The sequence below is a fragment of the Orbicella faveolata genome, unplaced genomic scaffold, assembly GCF_042242905.1.
Source record: "Orbicella faveolata isolate gen_17 unplaced genomic scaffold, um_ofav_v1 contig_25, whole genome shotgun sequence".
Classification (NCBI taxonomy): Eukaryota; Metazoa; Cnidaria; class Anthozoa; order Scleractinia; family Merulinidae; genus Orbicella; species Orbicella faveolata.
The window spans coordinates 3,255,552-3,269,762 of record NW_028301553.1 but is presented as its reverse complement, the minus strand read 5'-3'; the positions used below and the strand labels follow the sequence as shown (position 1 = coordinate 3,269,762).

The following is a 14,211-nucleotide window of genomic DNA, read 5'->3' as shown; positions in this document are numbered from 1 at the left end:
TGGCTTTGCATCTTTATTATGATTTCCATTATCAGTAAAAAAAATCACACTTGGACAGGTCTCTTGATCATGAGGGTATTTGCTCATTTACCACCTATCAAAAACAACATATAATGTATCATTTTTACCTGTGCTGTAAATTTTTCAATTGAAATCAGTTTGTTTTCACTTTTAGAGTGGTTTTTACAAAGGATCACAAGCACACCACCCACCCCGCAGTCCCTATTCCTACCCTACAACAGCACAGCCAGGATCCCATATCAACCCCCCAACATAAGTGATAACTTACCATAATACTCCTACACTACAATACAATCTTTGTACAGACAGACCTAGATTCAAACATCAGATCTCTGACTTTTTGGTCCACTTCATCTCCATTAGGCCATGAAAGCAACCATTGCAAATGTCCGTATATTTGTTGGTCTAATTTATTGTTGCTCTCAGATTCCCCCTTCCCCTTTGATGAAATTACATTGGTTTAAAACAAATAAACTGGTTTAAACAAATTAAAGTAGAGGTAGAAATTGAGCCATAAAATAACTATAATTTTAGTATGAGGATATTGAAAAATAACTGTACTATTAATATCCATATGTTCTATTGTAAAGACAGTGTAACTACTCAAATTGACCTTCATTGTCAGAGACAAAAACCTAAAAACATCTAAACACAGGTCAGTGAGGATATTGCCAGTTCTGCTTTTGCCAACAACCATTCTGCCTCAAAAATATAGAAGATAATGACAATAATAACAGAACCAATGTCTGTCAATTCAATAACCACACCAAATTCCCCTCCAAATTCTTTTCGACACCTTACAGTAAAATTTTGCCAACAGCATAAATTCAACTCAATGCTTTAAAGTGCTTCTGTCCTTAAATTTTTACCCCTTGAGTCAGAATTTTCAGGTGTATCACATAGAATTCCACAAAAGATTAAAAATGCTGTTTACCTTTTGCAAATATCTGCATCAGTTCCAAAGATATGTAGGTTTAAAAAATAGAAATATGCAAATGAGGTGACTGATGTTAACCCAATATTACATCAGGTTAATAGACTTATAGTTAGAACTAAAGGAAACAAACCTATGGCTATAAAAATTATATACAGCCTGTATTTTCCCATGGCAACTTGCTCTTTTCCAGTCCCCTCTAACCTGATTTCACTAATTCAGTGATTTTCAGCTTGAAAAACATTAAACGAGGCTACGACTTTGACCTTGCATGTTAATACATGTATGCTTCCTAGATCGTGCTGATGAGGCACCATTGGCAAATATCAAAATGGAAAGCCAAAGGTGGCCAGAAAAGCCTATAATCATCAGGGAAGGTTGAATCCCAGTATGTTGCCATGGTAACAAAACTGTTATGCTCATATTATGGAGGACATCCGCAAATTTCATCATAATAGCACTTTAAAGCACTGTCCCTAGGAGCCCATGGTCCCTTGTATCTGGACAATAGTTCAAAACTTGCCTGGGATGGATGATCTAAATGGTAGGTGGGAGACTCCCAGAATATTGAGGAGAGTTGCTAGAATGATTGTATAATTATCTCTTTGCAGGAACTCACTAGACACTAACACTACTAACATGACTGAGTTTGGACAATATATATTTTGTTTTTTGGATACATGTATACTGTTACTGGTCATACAAGATGTACCTTGCTACTGAGTTAAGTCTTAATGTGTGTATTTTACAGGAGGTCACTCCAAAAAACATAAATTTTATGTCAACACTAATGAAAACCTTGCACTAAGGTTAGCCACTCACAGAAGTTTCAGCATCTAAAGTGCAGGTTTTCCTTATGAAGTTCGCCTCCAAAGAAGTACCCAGGCCAAGTTTTCATGACATCATTCTGTCTGACAGATTTTGTCCTGATGGCTTGCAACAAGCCTTTTGACTACCACTCCGGGTTATGGCTGCTCTTGAGACATATTATTTTGAGCTAAGCATGTTCTAAACTCCAAAATAATAGCATTGAAGATAGTGAAGAGCATAATCGCTTGGAAAAAAAAAAGATTTTGCTGACCTTGTGACAGAAGCCAAGTCAGTTGCAGGTTCTTCTCCTTCTTACCAATTTTGAGTTGGACGGAATGAAGTCACATAAACACAGCCTCAGGCTACCAAGACAGTTGCAAAATGGTGGCCTCTGAAGTTGCTTCTTAATTTCGAGATGAATTTCTTAAGGATAGCAGGCACTTCAGAGGCTGAACCTTTGGTGAGTGGAAATGCTGAATATTCACTTGCTATAAGTGAAGACAAAAAAAGTAAGCTTTTTGGAGTGACCTTCTCCTTTAAACTGAAAACATGTGAGCTAAATGCAACAAAATGTATATTAAACTTAGGCAGTATGATTTATTACAAGGTTTAAATCAGCCACAAAAAAATTGTTAGCTACTGATATTACTTTGTGAAGGCTTCTGGAAGGGTTATACTTTTATAAAGCACCTGGCAGCAAGTACTATTTTGGTTTACTAAAGAAAGACTCTTGTTACTGCTTAAGGAAACTGTGTTTGGTACAGTAGGTGTCAAAATATTATGGCTTTGATGACATGATAATAGAGATATCAGCCTTGGTAATTTCAGGGATAGTGGATAACCAATCTCCAAATAATAGAGTTATGGGACTTCACTATCAAAGTGATGCCTGATGGTTACTATAAATTGTGTATATTACTCCTAAAATGTATGATCCAGAATTTTGTTTTGTGGGTAATAGCTCAAATTCATTTTCACCTCTGTGAGGTACAAATATTCTTAAAACAACCAATACTGACAATTTTAAATTACAGTGGAACTCTGTTAATCCGGTTGCTGGGCCACAAAAATCTGACCACATTAACAGTGTGGTTAAAGGGGTTCTTTAAATAAGAAAATGAGCGACTGACTGAGCCTTTGTTCAAGCCAGAATCAAGAGGCCGTAATAACAAGGTGGCTATGTGAATGGGGTGGCCATAAGGTGGGGTTCCACTGTAGTGATGAACAGATAAGATGATCCTCTCAAACACCTACCCATAAAGATTTTGGAAAGTATAGTTTGTATAATCAGTTAGACAACACACAACTTGGGCCCAGAGCTGACTAGAGATATTCCATTTCATATCCACACCCCGTTCCCCCAGCCACACTCTCTAAATAAGTCAATATTTACCACCTAACAGAAAAGATAAAAGTGCAGAAATAACTCTTTCATAGCCCCGTCTAAAGCTCATGTCAACAGAGGAAGAGGGAGTGTGGAAATAAAATAGAATGGCAACACTAGGGACCATTTATATGGTCTTGGGTACCCAAGACAACCCCTCTCCTGAGTTACCCTGACCAAGCTAACTTTTCACTTATTTCTTTGATAATTCAACCAACTGTTTACATTTAGGATCATGAAACTGTCTCGCCTGCGAGACAACAGGGGTGGGTGAGTTGTCTAGCCTTGGCTCATGTCACGTCTTGGCACCCTGACAGGCAGGACAACTTTTCTTTATATGAACACTTTGGCTTGGCTAACCGGGACAACTCTGCGCATGGCAAGTGTCACATGATGCCTAGATTTAGAATTTAAAGCAGAAATATCAATTTACAAAGAAGAGAAAGTTAACTCCGCAAAACCCACTGTGATTGAATGACTGAGGGAAACTCAAACAAAGAGGGATATTGCCCATTTGATTATTCAATAAGGGTTTTGAATAGTCATGCAGGGTCACATTCAGCCAAATGCATGGGGAAATAAATGGCAAACAATCACTTTAAGATCACACCAAGCTAGAATTCTCAGCCCACCCACAACGGAGCAATCACAACTGACCTTTGTGAATTATTTGATGCATGCGTATGAGACAGCCATTTTTCATTTTTTCTTTACAAGATGGAAGGTAGATGCCATTTAAACATTGATCAAATAATGAACAAAGGTCCCGTTACTACAGAGCTACATTGTATCCCCACCAGATTAACAGAAGATGAGGTGATGTAAACAGATCTTTGGAAGAACTAAAAAAGCTGTGAAAACAATCACCAGCTGCCTGTGTTTCCACAGCATCTCTTGTTGAGTCAATTTGTTATATAGAACATATCTTTAAAATCTCAAAATAGTCGAATTAACTAATTATGACTACCAAAATCTGCGATTCTCCCTACCCTATTTATTACCAGAATAAATATTCGATAACCTATTTACCACCATGGTAGCTGACACAGTTGCCCTAAACATAATTTTTGATGGCCTTTTGTCTATGGTCTTATCAATAATGATGAAAAAGTAGCTTCTTCTAAACAACATTACCCAATTCAAGACTAGAGTACAAAACCCATATCCCATTTAAGGCCAAAATGGCCAAAATTGATACCCTATTTATGACCAAAACGACTGAAAAACCATACCTTTTGGCGCCACACATACCCCTATAGTGCGTATAAGGGAGTACCCCCGCCCCAGGTCACAGTAGAAGTGGGTACCTGTCAAAAGCGGAGGTAAAGTTAGGGCTAAGGAGCTAACCCTAAACAGGCCAACCCCCCTCTTTTGGAACTGCCCAAAGAAGTTGATCCCCAGGCCTGCATTGCAGTTCAGACAATACAGAGGAATGTACAATTGACCACTGGATAAAATTTGAATTCTGTCCAGCATAGATGTATATTTATGAACAACTTCACAGTACCCGGTGGGGTACTCCCAAAAAATTTGGTGGGGGAGTGCTTCACCTCTTTGTTGATCTCTTCGGGGAAGTCTGATATCCCCAAAGCTCACCTCTGACTCTCAACATTGCTTATTTCTTACAGAGAAAAACCGTATTCAACAAGAGATACGGAAATAGGATACTAACCTTGAGTATACGCTTCAGCATGTCTTTTCCACCACACGCACGTGGATATAGAGCTTCAACTGTGTTCACTTCCAGAAAAAAACGGCTTCTGTTAAATATGTTCCCGTTGTACACAATGCAAACTATGACCAGCAATACTTCATCCAGGTTGTTGTTAACATTATAGGCTATTGCAGTTAGTGTTATCACCGAATCACGAACAATAAGAACCAAAAGTCGGAACAACACCAGTTTTGAATATGTGTAAAATCCGCCATTCGATGACAGAAGGCTCTCCGTTATTTTCCTTCAAAACAATACTAAACTGTTCTCTTTTGCCAACAGTTTTGCTTCAAAAGTCGAAAAAATGTGCCTTCAAGATATTTCTTTCCTCAGTATGGAAGGACACGAACCTGATGGTTTGCAAATAGAGGAAAATCTTCCCCAATCGAAACGCCATTTTTTCGCTTTGTGAAACGAGCTGCGCGGCACCGTTTAAACCGGATGTGACGTTACTTTTTGTTGGATGATCCGGTACAAAAATTTCAGGAGTCTTCTGCCCCGCCCCTGGTTTTGGTGCAAAAACGGTGGTAAAATGGTCCACTACGTCTATAATTGATCAAGATCCATTCGTCCGTAATTAACATTCAACTTTTCACGGCAGCCAGAAAGAACATACAATGCAAAAGGTAGCCAGTGTAAAAGGGCCGAGAAAAACAGAAAGGAAAGGGGCAACAAATAAAATTGAGAACGATTAGTGGCAAAAAAAAGTCCAAATTTTGGCTTATGCGCATGCCCGGAATGGAAATTTTGCTCAATTTTGTACCTAATCTTCGAAAAATCTCTCCTTTTAGTAAAAAAAAAAAAGCTTTCTTAGCAAAACTTAGGCTTATTTAGCGTCATGGCAGCTAAAAAACCTGACAAAACGGTTAAAAACGGTATTTTTGGGCGAAAGTTTGGCATTCAAAGGGTTAATAGAATGAATGTATTTTACCCTAAACAAACTGAAATGATTAAGCGAAAAAACCCTCAATTTTCAATTTATGTTGTAAATTAAAGTTGGCTTTACACAGCTTTCTAAGCTGGGCGTACATTCTCTAGATGGACATTGCAAAACACCTCTCTAGAGACCACTGAATCAGCTGTATTTATCGAGGTTTCAAATTGACTTCAGTCAACATGCAGTTGAGTTTAATCAGGCTCTTTCAGGTTTCGAGCTGACTTTATTCAACCTTCTTCAAAATTGTATCTCGAATGATGCAACCACGAATTTTGTTAGTATAAATAGAGTGCTCTTATCCATGCAAGACGATTTACATCGAAGATTTATGTTGAAGATGGAGAAAAAAGAATAGTAAACATCTGCAATCCAATTTCAATAGGTGTCCTTATTTCAGTTCAAACAGATCCAGTTGGTACCTTGGAACCCAGAATCAAGCGCACAAGTTTCCAGCCTGTAGGCCTCTCAACGTCCATTTAAATCGTAATTTAGAATTTAGCGACAAAACCTATTCTTACATATTTTGGTCGAACAATATCTAAAAACTAATTAGGGCAACAAGGCAACAGGGGCAACGAGGCAACAAGGGCAACATGGCCAACAAGGCAACAAGGGCAACAAGGGCAACATGGGCAACAAGGGCGACAAGGGCAACGAGGGCAACAAGGGCAACAGGGCAACAAGGGCAACAAGGACAACAAGGGCAACAAGGGCAACAAAGGCAACAGGGCAACATGGGCAACAGGGCGACATGGGCGACAAGGGCAACATGGCTACAGGGCAACATGGCTACAGGGCTACAGGGCTACAGGGCAACAAGGGCAACAAGGGCAACAGGGCAACAAGGGCAACATGGCTACAGGGCAACATGGGCAACATGGGCAACAGGGCGACATGGGCGACAAGGGCAACATGGCTACAGGGCTACAGGGCAACAAGGGCAACAGGGCAACAAGGGCAACATGGCTACAGGGCTACAGGGCAACATGGGCAACAAGGGCAACAGGGCAACAGGGCAACAAGGGCAACATGGGCAACTAGGGCAACAAGGGCAACAAGGGCAACATCGGCAACATGGGCAACAGGGCAACAAGGGTAACAAGGGCGACAAGGCAACAAGGGCAACATGGACAACATGGGCAACAGGGCAACAGGGCAACAGGGCAACATGGGCAACAAGGGCAACATGGGCAACATGGGCAACAGGGCAACAAGGGCGACAAGGCAACAAGGGCAACAGGGCGACAAGGGCAACAAGGGCAACAGGGCAACAAGGGCAACAAGGGCGACAAGGCAACAAGGGCGACAAGGGCAACATGGACAACATGGGCAACAGGGCAACAAGGGCGACAAGGCAACAAGGGCAACAAGGGCAACAAGGGCAACAGGGCAACAAGGGCAACATGGACAACATGGGCAACAGGGCAACAGGGCAACAGGGCAACAAGGGCGACAAGGCAACAAGGGCGACAAGGGCAACAAGGGCAACATGGACAACAAAGGCAACAGGGCAACATGGGCAACATGGGCAACAGGGCAACATGGGCGACAAGGGCAACATGGCTACAGGGCAACAGGACAACATAGCTACAGGGCTACAGGACAACATGGCTACAGGGCTACAGGGCAACATGGCTACAGGGCTACAGGGCAACATGGCTGTGGCAGTAATTCAACATTGAATCAAGGTCCTTAGCAGCAAATTTCTAAATTGTTTTACATACAATCTTTAAAACAATAAAACACCTCATTTACTAATCAAAGGGAATTCATAGTTTGCTTTCTGTTAGTAATATAATATGTAGACTAAATAGAAGTAGTATAAAAATTCAGAGATGATATTAATTAAAATTAAATTCCATTTTTGCATTTAATGCAATAATTTTGTTTTTAAATTGTCTCTCACATACTTAGTCAAAGAAGGCCATCATACTATGGAGACCTCTTCATTGCCAACAACCATGATGTAGACAGCCACATGAAGGTAGTTTATGCAAAGAAGTCCAAATCTAAGGTTTTTTGCTTTAGAATGCATTTTGTGTGACATACATTTATGTCAATTGATGGCTTTTAGAGCTTATCTTCTTGACGTGATATTTGATGGGTGTTTTGCTTGACCACAGGATGTTGATAATAGATGTGGTGATTCACACTGGAGGGCTGCAAACAACCATGGCAAAAAAGCAGCCAAACTCGACGAGACTGGACTTGAGATTGCAGGTCGAAATGAAATATATATTGTCATAAATGTATTAGGTCTGAAAATCTACAGCTGTATATGGAAGGGATGCATTTGTGTACTTATTGAAAATGCTATTTATACAATCATGTAGGTTGCAGGCATGGCTTGGCTCAGTGGGCAGTTAACATGTTTCAGGGAGAGCTGTATGGTTATGCAAACTTTATACATCAGAAAAAAATGATACCAGCCGGTGTCAATTATTTTTGGGAAGATATAGTTTGCAAATACTGGAAGTGGGCTGGAAAAGCTGGGGGATTAGAAAACTGTGATATGAAACCAGCCTTGTCAGTAATGCATGCAAAAGCTCACAGTTGGACATGCCAGGTATAAATTATAATGGTTATACATGTGTAGTTTCTTAAAGTTTGTAAATGAAAGCTAATTTGAATTATAAGTTACACAAATTTGAACAAGTTGCACAATAAGATCTACTACTATTATTTATGTTAAACAGGTCATATGGGGTGGTCGATGGCAAGATGGAAGTGCCTGCTCCACTGGTGAGGAAGTGGAACAGATCAATTCTCACATGTCTCGTTGTGGAAACACTACAAAGTACATGCTTCCTGAGAGTAAGTGGAAACTTTAACCAGTGACGGAGTGTGAGTAAGAGTCTTATTTTTATTTTATTTATTTCTTTTGTAAAGAAAAGAATTTTTCTGCTACAAAATGACTCATTTTTTTTGTTACCCCCTAATACATGAGTTTGACTGTATATTTAACAATATGTTATTGGATTTGAGATGTTAGATAGCCAACAAGATGTTTTATGTTGCGTTGGCCGTAAGTAGGGTGAGTGAAATGATAATTTGCCAGTGAGGTAAAATATTACAATTTTAGGCAAATAATTTTAATTTTTCTGTTAAAAAAAATTGCCATATTTAATTTCACTGGCTGTCTCCATATAGTTACACCTACCATATTTGTGTTCCATGGTAAACAAGGTCTTACATGTACAATGGCCTGTAAATGAATAAAAACTCAGGAATTGCTATATAACAAGTCTAGTTTTCCAATAAACATGCATACAGTATAAACCAGCATACAGTACAAAACTGTGGTAAAATCATTGATCTTATACTTGCTCATTACTATTTTTTTACTCTTTTGAAGAGCGAGAAGTGCTTATTACAGAGCATGCCCTGAGGTGGAACAAAAGAAAAATGATTGGTATGGCCCAAAGTCTTGCTCAGCGATATACTCGTGTGAGTATGCAACAGTGTACATTATTTGTTGAAACAGATAAAGACCTATATGTATTTCTCCTAGTATACCTCACAGCCAGTTTTAATTTTCATTAAAGAAGGGAAAGAGCTTTTGCCTTAAATTTCTGTCATTCCCTAATTTCAATTTTTTTTTTTCACTGCTATTTTTTAAAGGCTATTAAAATGCAGAATGAATCACTAAAAGACTTAAATGAAGCTCTTGATGAATATGGTGTATCATTGGATCAATTCAAATCAGATGACTGGAAGCTTGCTGTTGTTAGTCATGCACAAGGTAATAAAAATTTGGTGTATTTGGCATTACTTCATCCTGTAACTCATAATTGGAATAATACTAGACATTGGAATGAAAATCTACCCCGTTTTATAACACGTTCCTAACCTTCCAAATATTGTTTTCTGTTAGTAAAAATGAACTGGGGAGTGTAAATGTTATCACCTTACCTTCTGAAGTACAAAGATGAAATAACAACTGTAACTGACTGATCTATTTACAAGTGATGCTTACTGGAAAGCAATGTTGATTTTTGAAATAGAAGTGGAATCCTGCAAGGGTACTTCCAGCAGTATTCAGCTTCAAGACGAAATAGAAATGTTGGTTTCAACCATAGAGCAGACTTCCCATTCCATGAACAAACTGGCTGGTATGTGTGGTCACACCATTTATTTACTTATACTAAAATTGTAGTCAGGACTCATGATATTAAAAATACATTCGATGTTTACAACTGGCTTCTTAAAAACATAGAAAACAACGCTTGGTTAAAACACTTGAATGACGTTTCCACCTAATATCTCAGGTCCTCATTGGTTTGGGTGGAATGAACAAGTGTAACAATGAATACAAAAGGTTCAAAAGTTATGCAAATATGCTAACGTGCGAGACAGCAAATGTTAATGAAGAGAACATTGACAATTGCTGTGTCCTTACGGATTCTTAATACATATATGTACTTGTTTGCTTGCATGCTTGCGTGGTCGCTTATCTATCTATGTTTTTATTGATTTATTTACTTATTTATTTCTTCTCGTATTTTTAAGCTGTGATTATGTCTGTATTTTGAACGTCATTTATTACATTAATTACTTTATGATGATTTTGGGTCAAAATGTCTTTTTTACCTAATTAAATACCATTTAGAGTCATCCAAGCAGCGCACACGCTTGCGAAGTAAAATTTCTACAGAAAAGGCCAAACTTACCTCTCGAATACAGCTGTACAATGAGCAGACACAGAGTGACCAAGTTGCCAACCTTCAATCTGCATGCACTGTCTCTGAAGTCATGAAAGGAAACTTCCCCTGGGGAGGAAATACAGGTGAACTTTGAAAGATATCTAATACCCATTAAATTGATTTATTTGGATGTGGTTCATTAATACGTCTGCTAAATACATGTACTGATTGCTGTCCACGGCTGCTTATCGCTCAGCTACTCCGTCACTTGAATACACCATTCAAACTGAGTGTTTTGCTACGCCGTGCTGACGAGGCCCAAATAGGCCGAAACAGCTGATTTTGACTGGGAGATTCGCGTATACTATTCTCATAGGTATCGCTTAATCGATGCTTACACAATTACTTTTATCATTTTATGACATGCCTAAAATACACTTTTTCATTGAACAACCAACTCATCTCACACTCTTATGTTTTATTGATCTCTTTATAAAGCTACACCTATAAGGATTCAAAGAATCATCGTAGAAAAACACCAAATTTCCAGGAGATGGGAAGAAGAAATTGCTCTTATCAAGAAGGAGATGGCAAACTTCATAGCATTCTACCTGGAGGTTGTCATTCCTCATCTTGAAAGGGAGATTGTGGATTTACAGGACAAGTTGGAGAGTGAGTGATTACTAAATGGCTTTAGTTTTTACAATTTCGATCGAAAATGTTTTTGGCAAGATTTTAAAAATGTTTTCCATTTTTCAAGATCCCGACTGCGTCTCCAACATGCTCCTGGATGACAACTCAGAAATGGTGACCCTAGCTATCCAACCAAATTTGACGGTATAGTCTTCACGATTATAGTTACCGATTTTGTTAATTTTATCCTGGTTTTTGTAGCATGAAACAATTAGCTACCGTTTTGAAGGTCCCCTTTTCTATTGCTAAGAGATCCTAAGTCGAAGAAGGAACTTTGAAAGTCATATATTGTGGGTGTCATGAACAGGAAAACCTTTTCAGGGACCCCGACTCTGCTTAAGCTGCTAAGTGCTTACCCGTTAGATCATTGTGTCTTCTAATAAGAAACGTGCAGAATTACAATTGGTTGCTCGCTCGCTCGCTCACTCACTTAAAGACGTTCGGACGGATGGACATATAGACGGACGTCCCGACATCGGAGCAGTTGCCGTATAGTTTCATTAAGTATATATATATCTATTTTTTAACTCAGTACACTTTCTTATTTTTGTTAATTTTGTTCATTACTCATGTAAATAGGAAACGAAGTACAAAACTACTTCAAAAAGTGCGCCGGTACTTCGAGGAAAAGTGAGCTTAGCAAAAAAAGGGATTGCTTTCTGCAAGAGCCAAGTCTGTTGTGCAGCCACCAAATTTAAAGCTGCATTAACAGGGAGTGGATACGAAGAATGCCTCAACATTGAAGATAACGCAGAAAATAGTGACAAGGATGTTGATGATTATGACGATGACCATTCCGACAGCACCGGTGACTATTCCGATGATGATATGCCCACAAATTACCAGCCAACTCCAGAAGAAAATGTAGACGTTGTTGGCGAGAAAGTTACCCAGTCTAACACATTTTCATGGAAATTTCCCCCTGAAATCAGCCAATCGACTCTACATGGACGAAACGGAAGTTCCGCTTGTAGCGTAATAGCTGTAATCTTTGCACACGGAGTATGGCACGAACGCCTGGATCTTCAACCCTTGCGTTCACTATGCCCTCTGTGGGTTAAATTACTACTTGCATCCATCAGAGTGGGAAACCCGCTCTATGATCGCTGTCGACATAGCCTACCGCATCGCTTCCTGTCCGCTGCAGAGGCTGCTTCTGTCGCAGAGCAATGTGTCAGCGTGTCCGTAGGATCACCTTTGGCTGTACGAGTTTGTGATGAACATGCACCAACAACGCTACAACACCAGTTATCTATTTTGTGCAATGGCCCCCACCCAACGAATGCTGCCTTGTTTATCGTGAACGAAAAAACTGTTCTATTTTTGGCGTTAGAAAGCGATGGTATCGTCTTAGTTGACACTCATCGCCACGGAATGCATGGAGCCGAAATTTTGTTAGGTCAGGCTGGGAACTTATATCAATTTATAATTGAATGTCAGAAACTCCTTGATATGAGAGGTCACACTTATGGTAATCTCTCTTTCATTACTTTTTAATTCCGTATCGAAATTATGTCCAATGTATAAGAAGTATTTCAAGAATCTCCGTTTTCTTTTCAATTTTTTGGCCTTAAATCCTTTGGATCACTACCTTGCATTGATATATGTCTAATTTATTGCGTTCTATGTAAGGAAAACGCCAATTTTGTGCGATTGCTTGAAGAACAACTGAAATGTGTACTTGATGTTAAAATGATATCGAAAACTGACGACATAGAGAGCACTGCAGGGTTATCATCCAGGGAAGTTTACTCTTAGTCAGAGCCTAAACGTCGTAAGAACAGCAAACGAGTGAATTGTTTAGTAGTTAGGTAAACAACACTGTAAACAAGTGTCTTGTCTCAAGGACGTGATTGCTTACAAATTGTTAGCATTTACTCGTAATGCAAAGAGTGAGTAGAATAAGGATCATATTTGATTTATTACTTCTTTGATCTATTGCTATTCCCATAAATTTTAGGCCTTTTGCGAGGAAATCATTGTGTGCATTGAATGTTATGCATTAAGTGACAATTAATGAAAAGTTCACGTGTTAATATGCCTGTAGTTTTGAAATAATTTCTGGAATTTCAAATGAAAGGGAATGAATTCCTAATTATTGCATAAAACGTACAACAGTTTTTAAAGACATGTTTCGGCATGCTTATGCCATCTTCAGTTTAATAGAGTGACTAATGATACGTGACACAAGTTATATACTACAAAATATGAATAAATTATTTACAATATGCATTACAAAACAGTGGAAACGGAAATTACAGAGTTAAAAAGGTGTTGAAGTGATGTAACTGTTTGTTCAGGTCAGGTTTGTCCTTACTAATATAAAAGGCTTCTTTAAGTTTAAGATCAATAGAGCTATTCGCTGAGTCTAAGATGCGAAAACAAGAAGGTGTGTACATGCCCCTGCATGAAGAAAATTGAGAAAGATGTTTAAAAATATGCGAGTTTTTATCGCTTACTGTATGTTCTTTAATCCTGGTAGAAAAATGGCGACTGGTTTCACCAATATAACAGGAATTACATCCCGCACAAGTAAATTGATAAACTACCATGGATTTTAGAGCATCAGGAGTACGATCTTTAAAACTGAACATATTCTTGATTTTGAAAGAAGTAAAAACTAATTTGATATTAAGATCCGTTTCACAAAAACGTTTAAGTAATTGCCGTAGTTTGAGTTCCGTTATTCTAGAGTACTGGCCGATAAAAGGAAGCTTAAAATAGCGTATATTGTTTTCATCATTAACGTTGCGGCTTTTTTGATCAGAAGGCTTGTTAAGATACCGCTTGAAGGTTTTTTCAATGATGTGTGAAGGAAACGAGTTACGTTTTAGAGTGTCTGAAAGCTTGATCAAATCGTTTTCAAAACCGGAAGAAGTGTTGTTGATTTTATAAGTTCGGTCAATGAGAGTACGGACAAGGCCAATTTTATAGCGAAACGGAGTGAAACTAAAAAAATTTGTTAAGAGACCAGTGTAGGTTTTTTTATGAAAAACTGAAAAAACGCAGTCATGCGAAGAGTTGTCAATCAGAACATCCAAAAAGGAAAGTTTACCGTCGTTCTGTTTCTCGAAA

At 38.7% G+C, this 14,211-nt stretch overlaps 2 protein-coding genes across 3 annotated transcripts in view; one reads left to right on the top strand and one right to left on the bottom strand.

Annotated features, from left to right (window-relative positions):
- LOC149108591 (core alpha-(1,3)-fucosyltransferase-like) overlaps window positions 1-14,211 on the bottom strand; it is a 32,788-nt gene continuing 18,577 nt past the window's right edge. Inside the window, exon 2 of the mRNA XM_089293936.1 lies at window positions 1-351. The gene's annotated coding sequence lies outside the window, so the exon portion shown is untranslated. The remainder of the gene's footprint in view (window positions 352-14,211) is intronic.
- Window positions 7,700-14,185, top strand: LOC149108593 (uncharacterized). 2 transcript variants are annotated; one of them, XM_089293933.1, is made up of 11 exons: window positions 7,700-7,814; window positions 7,924-8,020; window positions 8,134-8,366; window positions 8,497-8,614; window positions 9,156-9,247; window positions 9,422-9,542; window positions 9,805-9,912; window positions 10,410-10,586; window positions 10,942-11,115; window positions 11,204-11,280; window positions 11,716-14,185. In XM_089293933.1, exons 1-11 carry the CDS (start codon window positions 7,779-7,781, stop codon window positions 12,631-12,633), a joined length of 2,151 nt encoding a protein of 716 aa, XP_089150059.1. In that variant the 5' UTR covers window positions 7,700-7,778; the 3' UTR covers window positions 12,634-14,185. The 2 variants fall into 2 exon arrangements, with proteins under 2 accessions (XP_089150059.1, XP_089150060.1); XM_089293934.1 differs by lacking the exon at window positions 8,134-8,366 and having other exon boundaries at window positions 7,732-7,814.